Source organism: Mustela nigripes, chromosome 18, assembly GCF_022355385.1.
Source record: "Mustela nigripes isolate SB6536 chromosome 18, MUSNIG.SB6536, whole genome shotgun sequence".
Classification (NCBI taxonomy): domain Eukaryota; kingdom Metazoa; phylum Chordata; class Mammalia; order Carnivora; family Mustelidae; genus Mustela; species Mustela nigripes.
Window position 1 is genome coordinate 37,816,513 of NC_081574.1, and position 15,976 is coordinate 37,832,488.

The window sequence follows — 15,976 nt, forward strand, 5'->3', positions numbered from 1 at the left end:
TCTCCATCTACTTGTGATGGAGAGGCAGGCAGAGAGAGAGAGAGGGAAGCAGGCTCCCTGCTGAGCAGAGAGCCCGATGCGGGACTCGATCCCAGGACCCTGAGATCATGACCTGAGCCGAAGGCAGTGGCTTAACCCACTGAGCCACCCAGGCGCCCCTAAAGTGCTTTTTATCATGGCCTTCTGAATTTATGGTTAATTTGATAAATGCTTGATGATACTTGACAAAAAGTCATATATCATCAGCAGGGTAAAACTTGGATATATATTTATTATACCGCTCTAAATTTATTATTCAAATCTTTTATATTCATTTTTAAAATTTATTTATTTATTTTAAAAGATGTTATTTATTCATTTGACAGAGAAAGAGAGTTCACAAGCAAGGGGAGCTGCAGGCAGAGGGAGAGGAAGAAGCAGGCTCCCCCTGAGCAGGGAGCCCGATATGGGGCTTGATCCCAGGACCCTGAGTTCATGACCTGAGCTGAACGCAGATGCTCAACCGACTGAGCCACGCAGGCGTCCCAAAAAATTTATTTTAGAGAAGAGAGTGTGTGCGTGCGAGTGAGGGGCAGGGGAGAGGGAAAGAGAGCAAATCTCAAGCAGACTCCCTGCTGAGCACAGAGTGGGGCTTGATCCACTCTGCAGCACGTGGGGGTCTTGATCCCACGACCCCACGATCATGACCTAAGCCAAAATCGAGGCAGGTGCTCAACTGACTGAGCCACCCAGGTGTCCCTCAAGTCTTTTATACACACACACATATACACACATACATATATATACATATACATATATATGTATATATATATATTTTTAAACATTTATTTATTTATTTAACAGAAAGAGAGCACAAGCAGGGCGAGTGGCAGGCGAGGGAGAAGCAGGCTCCCTGCTGAGCAGGGAACCCGATGTGGGACTTGATTCCAGGATCCTGGGATCATGACCTGAGGTGAAGGTAGATGCTTAGCCGACAGGGCCACCAAAACACCCCAAATCTTTTATATTCCTAAATACTTTTTGTCTTCTTCATCTGTCACACACTTAGACATATTAATTTTTGAGTTCTAGTGGCTTGTGCCTTACCTTTTTTTGTTATGTTTTTTGGATCACAAGGGACTCAGAGTGCTATCTTTTCACTACTGATTCTGTCTTTTGTTTGTATTATTCATTGCTGTGTTGTAACCTCCCTCTTAGTAAGCTAAATGTGTTTCCAGATTAAGGCCATCATAGGGAGCAAGAGAATTATTGAAGAGCAGGGGAACCAAAGACCAAGAATTAGAACATTAAATTAGAAATTATAATACTAACTTTTAAAATCAGTAGTGCTTCCTAAAAGTGCTTCCAGATCCAAAGGCTGGTTGAGTAATCATTTATGTCATCACTATAGATGAACAGTGTGGGTAATTCACAAAAAAGTCATCCCAAACCACCCCCATGTGGAATTAAGATGTTTGGGGATAACACCACTCTGAATCATGGTTAAATAGCTCAGGGATGTGTTCAAGAGTGGCCGTTGTGTGCTGTAGCCATGGCTGGAGACCAAAGTGACCAAGGCTCACAGAAGGGGGAACAATTCAAGTTCCTGAAACCTACATCTGTGGATAATTTTATTTTCAAGAGTCCTCTCTATTTTTTTTAATTAAGGCTTTGAACTTTAACCAAAGGTAGTGTCCCAGGAAAATGTTTAATGAACTGAACTTGGATGTAAAATATAAAAATGTATAACACCGAAAGATTTATAGAAAACAAAACTTGTCTTACCTATGCCTTCTGAAATATAGATTACACTAATAGGGTATACTATTCAGGACAATATGATTTTTCTAATTATCCTTTTCTAAATCATATATTCAGCTAACATTTGGATCACTTAATGGAGATTTATAAGTGTTTTAAATGGGGTACAACAAAATTTAAAGTATGCCATTAGCTATGTACATTTAGAAAAACGCATGAATGAATAAAATGTACCCAGATACATTCAAAAGCTTATTTTCAGAAACAGTTTCCATCCCTTCCTGCCAAGTTCCTAACTTTGCCCCCCTGTGTGGAAGGTGGCTCTAAGCGAGAAGCCTAACAAGCAGATCGGACAGGAAGCAGAGCTGGAAAAATTGAACAGGTGGGGTGGTTATTCCTGAAAACACAACGGCATTCAGTTATGACTTTATGTGGATGTCAGCACCTTTGAATGTTTCCAGAATCATGGTGTCACCCACACGGGGCCTTGCTCCTAACACCATGCTGTACCTCTATTTCCGCGTGCACCTGCTGCGTGGGGGGCTGGGGCGCACAGAGCTGGCACTGCGGGAGGGCTGGCACTCTGCGGGGGTGGGGGGCAGCCACAAGCTCTTCCCAGGGCCTCACCACCCAGGCTTTGCGCTCCATGGGGAGGACTGGAGAGCCAGGACCCTGAATTAAGCTACTGCAGCAACCAGCTCTGCGCTTTGTCCGTCAGTCCACCATAGTGACACTAGCCAGACTGACCTGATTCCAAGTTGAGGTCTGGCTCCCATCTATTTGATAGGTGACATCGACTGTGGTCTCGTGTTAAGGAGACTTATATTAAGCCTCCAGCGAGCTATCCTAACTCAACTTACCATCAGCTCTAAGGAAGCAAAACCTATCACATGATTTGTATGGCTATTTTAGGAAAACGATAACATACACATTTATCCATTAAGGTCCTATACAAATTGGATATAAATCCCTTAGGAGCACCTCCTCATTATAGTAGAAATATAAATATTGGGGAAATGACATGAATGTAGGTTTTTATGGGCACTTAATACTTTTCATCTATTTCTGTAAGTAGTATTATAAAGTTTAGTGTTATGGGCAAAAGAAGCATTGTCAGTTACAACACTTCATACATTCGTATAGGTTAGACTGCTGAGAGCGTTAGGTTACAGCCAGGAACAACTCTGTTTTTCAAGAGATCTTTCAACTGGTGGGAAAGAGGCGGCCTTCACTAGGCTGGTTATGTGCAGGGTTAGTCATTAAGAAGACAGTAACATTTGGGCGCCTGGGTGGCCCAGTGGGTTAAAAAGCCTCTGCCTTTGGCTCAGGTCATGATCCCAGAATCCTGGGATGGAGCCCCGCATCGGGCTCTCTGCTCAGCAGGGAGCCTGCTTCCTCCTCTCTCTCTCTGCCTGCCTCTCTGCCTACTTGTGACCTCTGTCAAATAAATAAATAAAATCTTAAAAAAAAAAAAAGAAGACAGTAACATTTATTTAAAAGCAGCCCCAAAGACTCTCCATGCCTGCAGAAAAGTTCAAAGCTTATCTCCTCGGGAGGAAAATATATTTAGTAAGAGGCATTTCCTTTCTGCTCCCACACGCTCGCTCGTGAACCAAAGCTGATGTGAAGTAGGGGGAAGAGGATCACTTTTCAGTCCATGGAGTTTTGTGTCATTTGAAATACTCCAATGAACCTGTGCTCCTTTTGTAACTTTTACATCACTGGACTCAGAACAGGAACGGTGATAGACTGGCAGGGGCACAGCACACCGTTCCTGCCTCCCTGCTTTGTACTTGGCCTGTGCGTGGGGCAGGGAGTGGGAGGGAGCCGGAGGGCAGGGCAGGGCAGGGCAGGGCGAGGGAGGGAACGGGGCCTGCCCTGCCGCTGTGGGACCTCAGTTGGGCCCCTCCCTGGTTGAGTGAGCGTGGGTGAGTTGCTTAACCCTTCTGTCTTCAGTTTCCTCATTGCTAAAGCCGAGGTCCCCTTAGCACTCACCTCAGCAGGGGCCTGGGAGGATTAAATAGACTCACATTCACAGGGCACTTAACACGCTGCCCCAGAAAGCCCCTGCCCCGGTCTTAGCTGTGGCTGGTTGATCATCACCAGGATCGCTCTGATGAGCAGGAGGCATAGAGCATTAGGTCGGTGTCTTAATCCTGGCTCTAGCACTTGCTCAATGTATGACCTTGGGAGAGTGACCTTACTCTGGAGGCCTCAGTTCTCTCATCTTTAAATCAGGAATAACTACCAATTTCAGAGGGTTGCTGTGGGGTTCAGTGATGTATTTACTGAGCATGTATGAAGCCCTGAACACAGCTCCTGGCATTCCCCAAGCACTCAGTAAGTGGCGGTGATTTTTACAATAAAAATTTGTGGAAACTGAGAGTTTTCTATATACTGTGGCAAAAAAAGGGAGAAAACAAACAAACAAGGAAACAAAAAGCCTCTTTCCCATGAGGCTGATTCTCCATGCCAGAAGGATCCGATTTGTCAGCTGGCCCACTTAAAATATTCCTATAAATGCCACTTGACGTTTTAATATTTGAAGCAAAGTCATTCACATGTAGTGGTATTTGTTTATAATTGACACATCGGTTGCTGTTTTTAAACCGTGTGTGAACATGGATGGTGGTCTCTGTCTCAGTCACTGTGGTACCCCTGCTGCCCACAACAAACGGCACCTCACACAGAGCAGGTACAAATGTTTTTCTTGAATGACACGAACAAATGAACATATGAAAAATCTGGAAGTGTCTTTTGCTTCGTTGAAGTCAGCGAATATTTTTGTGTATAGGAGGCCCACTGGGTACGCTTTAACATCTCTCCACATACGGGGCAGACCTGGGTTCTAGTCCTGCCTCCTCCCTGGGGGACTCAAGGAGATCGTTTCCTCTTCCTTGACCTTTAAGGGTCCTTGCAGCTCTAACTCCCCCTTTGTAAGCAAGTCCCTCCTGCATAGTCCTGAGTTCTAGAGCACTTGGCAGTGATGGAATTCAGCATTACCCCTCCTTGGCAGCTGAGGCACTTTGACCAGTCATAAAAGGAAAAAGCACTGAAACAAACAATCGAGTCTTACACTTCCATTGAGATGATGTCTCAATGTCTACGCTCACTGTCAACACCCAGTCCCCTGCGCTGGCTGGAACTGAGTGCCATGCCCCCGTGTGAGCCTATGAATATGGTTAGCGTACACAGGACATCAATGCAAAACACACTGTGGAAAAAAAACGAAGAGAGAAACAGGACAAATGGAAAGAGGGAGAGCTCTTGCCATGCACACGCTGAGAAAGCCAAGTGTGTGCGACAGAAGGCATCACGCTGCCCCGCCTGGAGGGTGGAGAGGGACAGCGTGGGATAAGCCAAGGCCCGCATCCAACAACACCTTAGCAGACCCCGCAAACCTCAAGATGACTGTCGTCAAAAATAAGCACATGCCAAGAGCTGCCAACTTTTCTCCCATTCACTCGGCGACCGGGGAAGGGCCCCGGCAGCCCGATGGAGGGACCCACCTTGCAGTGTGTGGTGCTGACCGGAAGCCCGATGTTGGAGGCGATCACCACGGTGAACGCGGAGGCCAGCTCGATGGTGAAGCCGCTGCAGGGGGGAGGGCAAAATACACATCACAGGCGCTCTTTGTATCAGCCTCACAGACACCCCAGGGGTGCCAGAGTCTCACCAGAACATTCTTTGGGCCGATTGTTGGGCTGCTGACCGGGCAGATGACATTAACAGAAAAGAAACTGCTGCATAATGACAACAATTCACACTAAGACTGTGTGTGATACTGTTGACAGCCCTAAATAGCCTTTTTCCGATATGTTTTCAAAAAGCACACACTGTCGGGGCGCCTGGGTGGCTCAGTGGGTTAAGCCGCTGCCTTCGGCTCAGGTCATGATCTCAGGGTCCTGGGATCGAGTCCCGCATCGGGCTCTCTGCTCAGCAGGGAGCCTGCTTCCTCCTCTCTCTCTCTGCCTGCCTCTCTGCCTACTTGTAATCTCTCTCTGTCAAATAAATAAATAAATCTTTAAAAAAAAAAAAAATAAAAAGCACACACTGTCGTAAGTGGGTCAGAAATTCCTGCTGTGTAAAAAATGCTAAATTAGTCATTTCTAAAGTGGCGGAGAAAAAAAACTACTCCCATTTTTAAAATGTGTACTTCTTGCAAAAAAGTGAATTTTTTTCCCTCAGACTGCTTGTTTTTCTTCAAACCAATCTTATAAAAGAATCATTACAGTGAGTTTCAAGGGTGGGGGTGGGGGAAGACTTTTTACAATAGGTGGTTCCATGTCCAGTTGTGTCCTCCAAGTTCTCCTATCGGTTTGTCCTTAACCCGGAATGCACGTGCAGAACACACAGCAGAAGGACCGCCCGAAGGCAAATGGCGGGTCACGGCTCCCTCCTGACCAGCTGCAGGAAGCACGCGCAAGCGTGCCAGCGGAGAGTGTGGCGGAGTGTGGCGGAGAATTTTTGGGAAATGCAGACCCTGGGCCTACAGCGGTTTGCATGCCCGTGGGCCCTGCTTCCCTCTGGGCCTCCCCAGGGGTAAGACCACCAGGGGGCCTGGACCCAGGTTTCTTTTCCTCTTCCCTCCCGCTCTGGTTCAGCTTCTCTTCCTCCTACACTCCCAGCCTCTCAGCTTCTCTCCCTCACTCGAAGCCACTGCAGATGGGCCAGGTATGCCGCACGAGGGACAGCAACGATGGGCGTGGAGCCCACTGGGCCCCAGCGGCCCCCCGAGGCTGTGCAGAGGGCATGGGGGCAGAGGAGCAGCGTGGGAGGGCTTCAGACACTGCAAGCCGGTTCTGCGGCAGGCCCGGGAGGACAGCCCTGCCCCTTGGGCCGGTGCTTTGGCCTACCTCGACGGTGTGATGGGAGTGAGGTCCTTCCCCATGGTCTGGATCACTCTTCTCCCCCAGACCCAGAGGCCGGTGCAGATTCCAACTCCTCCATAAAACAGCAGCCAGACGGGGGTCGCTGCTTCTTGCAGGACTGCGCCTTGCTCGTAAATCAGCCACAAGGCTACCAGGGGACCGATGGCGTTACTGGGAAGGAGGAAAAGAGACAGTGACACAGAGATGGTCTGCATGAGCCCACGGTCCCGTGCATCCCGGGCTTGAGGAAAGCCCACCGGCCTGTATTTGCGCATCGCCCACACAATCGAAATGACTCATTTGTTTTATTGTGGTGAAAACCCCATCAACTTTACTAGTTTCGCCATTTCTAAGCGTATGGCTCTGTAGTGTTCAGCAGCTCCACAGCTGTGAACCAGAGCTCTAGGACTTTCTCACCTTGCAAATCTGAAACTTTACACCCACGGTACAGGTACAGGAAGTCCCTTTGCCCCATCCCACCCCTCCACCGGGCGCGGCTCACCACCAGCCCACTCTCTGTTTCCACGGATTGGACTACGCTAGGCACTTCACAGAAGGAGAAGGACTCAGTATTTGTCTTCATGTGATGGGCTTATTTCCCTCTGCATCTCGTCCTCAGGGTTCATCCATGTGGGAGCACGAGTCGGAAGTTCCTCCTCTTCCAGGCTGTGCACCCTGCTCCCCGACGACAGCCCACACCTTCGTCCGTCCGCCTAGCGCTGCCACCTCCTGGCTGCGGCAAAACACGCTTCGGTGAACACGGGTGTACAGATGTCCCCTGCGGGACCCTGCGTGCAACTCTTCCGGGCACAAACTCAGAAGGAAGAGGACTGCTGGGTCACACGGTGGTGCTATTTTTCATAGTTTGAGGAACCTCCGGACCGTTTTCCACAGCAGCTGCACCTGTTCACATGCCCGCCAACAGCACACCAGGGCTCCCATTTCTCTACACCCTCGCTAACACTTGTCACCGTGATTTTTCTTTTTTAACAGGAGCCTCTCCCTTAATGGGTGTGTGACTTATTAATTTTTTAAAGAAGTACTGAATTATCACAACAAGTGGACACAAAAACCCAGTTCTTTTTTTCTTTTCTATTTTTTCTCTATTTCTATTTTCATGACTAGCCTTGCTACTAATACAAGCTACCAGTTTGGGCAGCCATGTCAGCTCCCACACGACAGACCACAAACACTGTCTCTAACCCTCAGTTCTCACACCCAGCCTGCCGCTAGGTATGGCTGCTCCCATCTTACTGACGAGGAAATGGATGCCAACGTTACGTCACCAGCAGAAGGCAGGAGTCAGGCCTCACCCTCTTTCTCCTCAACCGTTACTGTCACTCAGACCCTTGGCAGGCACATGTGGACTGTTATGGGGGATGCCACAGGTTTGGTTTTGTTTAGTTTTTAAAGCAGGCTCCATGTCCAGAGTGAAGACCAGTACAAGGCTTGAGCTCATGACCCTGAGATCAAGACCTGAGCAAAGACCAAGAGTAGGACACTTAGCCACCCAGGCGCCCCATTCTTTGGTGAAGTGTCTGGTAAGGTGTTTGGACCCCTTTTTAAATTGGATTGTTTGTTTTCTTATTGCTGAGTTTTAAGAGTTCTTTGTATATTACTCTTTTAGCAGATTTGTCTTTTGCAAGTATTTTTTCTTTTTCTGGCATCTTTATTTTTTTTTTATTTATTTGAGAGAGAAAGAACAGATGGGTGGGGAGGAGCAGGGGCAGAGGGAGAAACAGACTCTCCCACTGAGCAGGAAGCCCAACATGGGGCTCAATCCCATGGCGCGGAGATCATGACTTGAGCTGAAGGGAGACAGCTAACCAACTGAGCCACACAGGTGCCCCCATATCTGGCTTCTCTACTCATTTTCTCGACACTGTCCTCCGCCATGCAAAAGTTTCCAATTTTAATAAAGCCCAGTTTACCTAGTATTTCCTTTATGGACTGTGCTGTTGGTGTTGTATCCTAAAGGGTCATTTCTATAACCACGGTCATCTAGGTTTTGTCCTGTGTCATCCTACTGGGAGTTTTAATAGTTTCCCACTTTATATTTAGGTTTGCGATCCATCTTGAGTTCCTTTTTCTGACTGGTGTAAGGTCTGCATCCAGATTCATTTCTGCGCATGGACGTCTAGCTGCTCCAGCGCTGTTTGCTGAGAAGACTCTCTTTGCTGCGTTGCATCTCCTTTGCTCCTCTGTCAAAAATCAGTTGATTGTATTCATGGGGCACTATTTCTTTTTTTTCTTAAAGATTTTGTTTATTAATTTGAGAGAGAGAGAGAGAGAGCGTGCGCACCCATGAGTGGGGGGCAGAAGCAGAGGGAGAAGCAGGCTCCCCGCTGAGCACGGAGCCCGATGCAGGGCTTGGTCCCAGGACCCGGGGGTTATGACCTAAGCCCAAGGCAGACACTTAAATCGACTGAGCCACCTAGGCACCCCCAAGGGGGTCTACTTCTGAGCTCTATTCTGGTTCACTGACTTATCTATTCTTTCCCAAGTACCACACCATCTTGATTACTGTAGCTTTATTACAGTAAGTCTTGATGATGGGTACTGTCAGTCCTTCAGTTTTGTCCTACTCCTTCAATACAGTGCTGACTACTCAGGGTCTTTTGCCTTTCCTGACAAATTTTACAATCTGTTTGTCGATATCCATAAGATAATCTGCTGGGATTTTGACTGGGATTGTAATGAATTTATAAATTAAGGGGGGAAGAACTGACATCTTGACAATATTGAGTCTTCCTATCCTTGAACATGGAAAATCCCTCCATTTAATTCTTTGATTTTATTCATCAGTTTTATAGTTTTCTGCATGTAAATCTTGTACAAATTTTGTTAGATTTATAACTGTTTCATTATGTAAACAATATTCTGTTTTTAATTTCAAATGCCACTGGTTCATTATTGGTATGTAGGAAAGCAATTGACTTGTTTATTAACATCATATCCAGCAACCCTGCTATAACTGCTTACTCATTTCAGGAACTGAAGAAGTTCCCCTTTATTCCTAGTTTACTTAAAGTTTTTATCATGAAAAAGAGGTGAATTTTGTTTAAGATTTTTCTGCAACTATTGATACAATCATGTAATTTTTCCTTTTTTAGCCTATTGATGTGATAGATTACATTAACTGATTTTTGGATGTTGAACCAGCCTGGCATACCTGGGATAAACATCCTTTGGTCATGGTTTTTAATTCTTTTTATACATCACTGGATTCAATTTGCTAATATTTTGTTGAGGATTCGTACATCCATGTTTGTAATACATACTGGTCTGCAGTTTTCTTTTATGTCAATGTCCTCCTCTGGTTTTGGTAATAAGGTAATACTGGCCTTACAGAATAAGTTGAGAAGTATTTCCTCTACTTCTATCCTCTGAAGGAGACTAGAGAGTTGGCATAGTTTCTTCCTTAAATCTTTGGCAGAATTCACCAAGGAACCCATCTGGGCATGGTGCTTTCTGTTTTGAAAGGTTATTAATTATGGTTTGATTTCTTAAATAGATACAGACCAATTCAGATAGTCTATTTCTTCTTTCATGAGTTCTGGCAAATTGTGTCATTCAAGGAATTCAGTCTTTTTCATCAGGTCATCAAATTTATGAGCAGAGCGGTTCAGAGTATTGTCTTTTTAATGTCTATAGGACCTAAAGTGAAGTCCACTCTTTCATTTCCAATGTTAGTAATTTGTATCCTCTTTTTCTTAGTTAGCCTGGCTAGAGGCTTATCAACTTCATTAATTTATTCATAAAATTAGCCTTTGGTTTCAAGGATTTTCTCTTTTGACTTCCTGATTTCAATTTCACTGATTCTTTCCTAATTCTTATTATTTCCTCTGCTTACTTTGGATTTAATTTTCTCCTCTTTTTCTAGTTTCCTTGGGTGGAAATGTAGATTACCTATTTTATATATTTATTCTTTTCTAATATATACATTCAGTGTTATAAATTTCTTAGCACTGCTTTTGTTGCATCCCACTAATTTTGATGTGTTTTCATTTTAATTTAGTTTAAAATACTTAAAAATTTCTCCTTTGATCCATGTGTTATTTAGAAGTGTGTTGTTTAGTGGCACCTGGTGGCTCAGTGGGTTAAAGCTTCTGCCTTCAGCTCAGGTCATGATCTCAGGGTCCTGGGATCAAGCCCCACATCGGGCTCTTTGCTCGGCAGGGAGCCTGCTTCCTCCTCTCTCTCTCTCTCTCTTTCTCTGCCTGCCTCTCTGCCTACTTGTGATCTCTATCTGTTGAATAAATAAATAAAAGCTTAAAAAAAAAGAAGTGTGTTGTTTAATCTCCTGGTATTCTGGAATCTTCTAATTATCTTTCTGTTGTGGATTTCTAATTTAATTACATTGTGCTCTGAGAGCAGACACTATATTAGCTTTATTTTTTCAAATGTGTTTAGGTGTGTGTTATGGTCCAAAATACAGCATATCTCACTGAATGTTCCATATGGGCTTGAAAAGGATGTGAGTTCTGCTACCGTTGGATGAACTAGTTCACAGATGTCAGTTATATCCAGCAGATTTGATGGGTTTAGGGGATTCAACTATATCCTTACTGTTCTTCTGTTTGCTGAATCTGTGTCTGTTCTATCTAAAATTAATACAGAAACTCCTGTTTTCCTTTATTAGTATTAGCATGGTATATTTTCCTCCTTTTAACCTGAATGTGTCTTTCTACTTAAAGTGGATTTCTTATGGCAACATACATTTGGGTCTTGGTTTTTGATCCAGTCCAGCAGTCTTTGTCATTTAACAGGTGCATTTAGACCACTGACATTCAAAGTTATTACTGATTTAGGAAGATTAAGATCTACCATATTTGTTACTCTTTTCTATTTGTTGGCCTTGTTCTTTCTTGTTTTTGTCTTCCACTTTTTTTGCCTTTTAATTGAGCATTTTATATGATGTCATTTTCTTTCTTCTCTTAGGATATCGTTTATACTTTTTTAAAACTGTTTTTAGTGGTTGCCCTAGACTTTGCAATACATACTTATATAGCTACTCCATGTCTGCTTTCAAAAAAGACTATACCATTGGGGCGCCTGGGTGGCTCAGTGGGTTAAGCTGCTGCCTTCGGCTCAGGTCATGATCTCAGGGTCCTGGGATCGAGTCCCACATCAGGCTCTCTGCTCGGCAGGGAGCCTGCTTCCTCCTCTCTCTCTGCCTGCCTCTCTGCCTACTTGTGATCTCTGTCTGTCAAATAAAAAAAAAAAAAATCTTTAAAAAAAAAAGACTATACCATTCACAGACAGCATGGGTCCTTAAAATAAAAAAAAAAATCCTCATTTCTCCCTCCCATCCCCTATATCACTGCTGTCATTCATTTCATTTAACACGGGCATACATGTATTATATACATATATACACACATACATATATATAATACACACATGTATCAATACACATATACATATATACACACATATAAAATATATAATATAAATATAAACATCAAATATAAAATATATAAAATATATACTTAGTTGACTTCCACACTGTGGGGATTGGGATGCTGAGCCCCACACAGTAAAAACTCTGTGTATAATTTCTCTCTCTTTTTTAAAGATTTTATTTATTTATTTGACAGAGAGAGCAAAAGAACACAAGCAGGGGGAGCAGCAGAGAGAGAGGAGAAGCAGGCTCCCTGTTGAGCAGGGAGCCTCATGTGGGGCTCGATCCCAGGACCTTGGGACCCTGACCTGAGCCAAAGGCAGACACTTAATGAACTGAGCCACCCAGGAGCCTCTATAATTTCTGACTCCACAAAAACTTTACTACTAGTAGTGCTAACTGGAAGACTGGAAGCCTATGGACACATATTTTGCATATTATATGTATTATATATTATATTTTTACAATAAAGTAAGCTAGAGAAAAGAAAATGTTAAGAAAATCATAAAGAAAAGAAATGTATTTATAGTACTGTAGTTATTGAAAAGACCTGCACATAAGTAGATGCACAGTCCAAACCCATGTTGTTCAAAGGTCAATTATATATATACATACATACATATACATATATATATAGCTGTGTGTATGTATGGGGATATGTGTGTGTGTGCGTATAGTTCAACTGTGGTCTGACAGCAGACATTGTATTATACTCTTTTTAATTTGTTGAGATATGTTTATATATTAAACTATATTTAGGTAACTGTATATGTACATATAGTATATACTAGCATATACAACTGAATAACTGATACACTGTTAGTATTATTTTGAACAAACTGTTATCATTTAGATCACTTAAGAATAAGAAAAATAACTTTTTTTTTACCTTTACTTAATCCTTCCATGATGTTCTTCCTTTCTTTTTTTTTAATATTAAAATTTTTTTAAAAAATTAACATATAATGTATTATGAGTCCCAGGGGTACAGGTCTGCGAATCGCCAGGTTTGATGTTCTTCCTTTCTTGATGTAGATCTGAGTTTCTGAGCTATATTATTTTTCTTCTCTCTAAAGAGTTTCTTTCTTTCTTTCTTTTTTTTTTTTAAAGATTTTATTTATCTATTTGACAGAGAGTGTGAGAGAGCACAAGCAGGGGGAGCAGGAGAGGGAGAGGGACAAGCAGGTCCTCTGCCAGAGAGCCTGATGTGGGACTCGATCCCAGGACCCTGGGATTATGACCTGAGCCGAAGGCAGACGCTCAACCATCTGAGCCACCCAAGTGCCCCTAAAGAATTTCTCTTAACATTTCTTACAAGGCAAGGTATTTAGCAAAACCTCCCTCAATTTTTGTGCATCTGAGAAAGTCTTTATTTCTTCTTTACTTCTGAAGAATAATTTCCCAGGGTACATAATTCTAGGCTGGTGGATTTTTTCCACGCTCAACGCTTTAAATACATTTCACTACCCTCTCAAATGCATGGTTTTCTGAGGAGAAGATGGATTAATTCTTATTTTTGTTCCTCTGGTAAGTTTTTTTCTTCTGACTTCTTCCAGGAATTTTTCTTTAATTTTCTATAGTTTGAGAATGATATACCTAGATATAGTTTCTTGGGGGCATTTATTCTACTTGGACCTCTGGGTTGGTGTTTACCATTGATTCATGGAAATTCTCCATAATTATTGTTTCAAATATTTCATCTGTCCCTTTCTCTCTGTCTTCTCCTGGTAATCCTATTACGCATATGTTAACACCTCTGTAACTGTCCCACACTCCTTGGATATTCTATTCTGGTTTTTTGGTCTTTGGTTTCTTTAGTTTGGGGGATTCCTTTTGACATAGCCTCAAGCTCAGAGATTCTTTCCTCAGCCGTGTCCAGTGCACCAGTAAGCCCACCAAAGGCCTTCTTCACTTACAGGGTCGTCTCCAGTATTTCCTTCTGGTTCTCTGTTAGTGCCTCCGTTGTTTCTGCTTCCATTGCCCATCTGTCTTGCACGACGATTACCTTATCCATTAAACTCCTAGCATGTTAATTACAGTTGTTCTAAATTCCCAACCTGACCATTCTAACATGCCTTGCCACGTCTGGTTCTGATACTTGCTCTGTCTCATGGTTCTCATGGGCTAGTTTCTCTTCTTCGAGGTTAGGCTATGATCGTACCTCAGCGGGTTAGGCTCCGGTTAACCACTTTCCCCTGAGGGCAGCTTGCTAAGAACACAGTGGTCTGGGTCTGTCAAGTATGGTTACTTTGCCTCTCCCCCACCATGGAAGCAGGAGGCGACTGCTTCCTCTGATCTTCACTGTGAGGAGCTGGCAGAGCTCCTAGAGGCAAAACGGACAGTCTGGTGGGGGCCCTACCATGGGCTCTCCCTGGAGTCTTTACCTCCCACACTCGCCTCCACTGGGCCTCTAGGAATTCATCATTACCGTTCAGGCCCTCCGGCCTGGCACTGGTTCCCACGACGCTTTCCACTCACGTGTCTCCCCCGTGACCCCCATGCTTGTCTGTCTCTCCCGTACTCGTCTTGGGGCCAGCCGTCTGCCCTCGGCCCTCCTCTCTCTCACGGCTCCAAGAGGAGTTGTTGATTTTTCAGTCTGTTGTGAGGAGGGAGTGGCAGCCTCTGAGCTCCTCTGTGCAGAAGCCCCCACAGGCCTTCGAGGGGCCGTCTGCGGCTCCAGCTTCCCCTCCTCAGCCCGCCGGATGCCGTGCAGGCAGAGCGGAGGCTGAGGGTCATGAAGAGCTGCCTGTCGAGTCTGCTTCTTATTAGCTGTGTGATCCTGGGCAAGAGACGTTGTATTTCTGAGCTTCAGATTTCGTCTTTGAAGGATACCACTATGACCTCAAAGGACCGTTTGGAGACGGATTAAGAATAAGTTACCAATGGTTCAGCAATGAAGCCTGGGGTAAACTTAATAGCCTTGGGTTAAAGGAATAGAAGTTTCTCTTCACTGCCACATCACTTCCAGAACCTTGCACTTTTACCTGACCATGTCTGCACTCGGAAGCCTCAAAACCAGGCCCTGCCCAGCAAGCCACTGCTCGAGACGCCAGTCCCCTGCAGCAGTTCCGCCTGGGACCTCCTGAGGCCTTGCAATACGGCTCTGGGGTGCTTCGTTACTTCTCCATGTATGTTCTTTTAATCTCCCCAGCTGGAATTTAAACTCCAAGAACAGGGACCCAATTCAGAACACCTTGCCGGTACCAGGGCTTCAGTAGGAATTTTTGATCTGGAGGAGGAGGAAGTAGGGTGGTGCTGGGCACGTAGTCACAAAAGTAAGCTAGAACCGAACACGATGCCTGAAATACAGTGACACGGCAACACCTACGTAACAGCGGGTGGAACCCGACATGACCATGTCTCTTGTCTGGGAGGACGACTTCTTCTAAAAAGAACAGACCCTGAACCGCACATGGTTAGGCAGTGTCTGAAAAGCCAGAGCTGTAGAATCAAAACCATATATCTGGGCAATAAGAAATACAACAGCATGTTTTCCTGATTTGGAGAAAAACATTAGGCTTGATGATAATAATAGTAATGGAGAAAATACATAGATACTGACTATGTGAGAAGCACCGTCCTAAGCACATTAAATATAGCATCTCACTTAATCCTCCTAGAAACCCCATGAGGCTGGTACTAGTTTTCCTCCCATTTTACAGATTGGGACACTGAGGCTCCCAAACAAACACGTGGCTTGCCTAGGGCTTCCCAGCTCGTAAGAAGAGAATAGAGACTCTACGTAGTCCAGGCCTCCATGACCTGCTGACCTGCTGGTCCACACTCTCCCTCCATGGCCTCCTTGCTCTTCCTACAATACCCTAGGTGCGCTCCTGCCTCAGGCCTTTTGCACCTGCTGTTCTGGAGCTTCTCTTGCACAGCTGCTCACACAGCTGGCTCCCTTAGCCCCTTCAGAGCTCACCCCGTGAGCCCTAACTTGAGTAGCCTCGCCAACACCACA

General features: G+C 44.7%; 1 protein-coding gene across 5 annotated transcripts in view; it reads right to left on the minus strand.

The window, feature by feature from the left end:
• The window catches only part of SLC20A2 (solute carrier family 20 member 2), a 107,298-nt gene that overhangs the window by 7,993 nt on the left and 83,329 nt on the right, over positions 1–15,976 (minus strand). For 4 of the 5 annotated variants that reach the window (XM_059384247.1, XM_059384244.1, XM_059384246.1 and 1 more), the window contains 2 exons: positions 6,597–6,782; positions 5,250–5,334 (listed from right to left, as the gene is read on the minus strand). In XM_059384247.1, coding sequence (XP_059240230.1) covers positions 5,250–5,334; positions 6,597–6,782 — 271 coding nt within the window. The remainder of the gene's footprint in view (positions 1–5,249; positions 5,335–6,596; positions 6,783–15,976) is intronic. The other variant, XM_059384248.1, reaches the window with a different exon arrangement.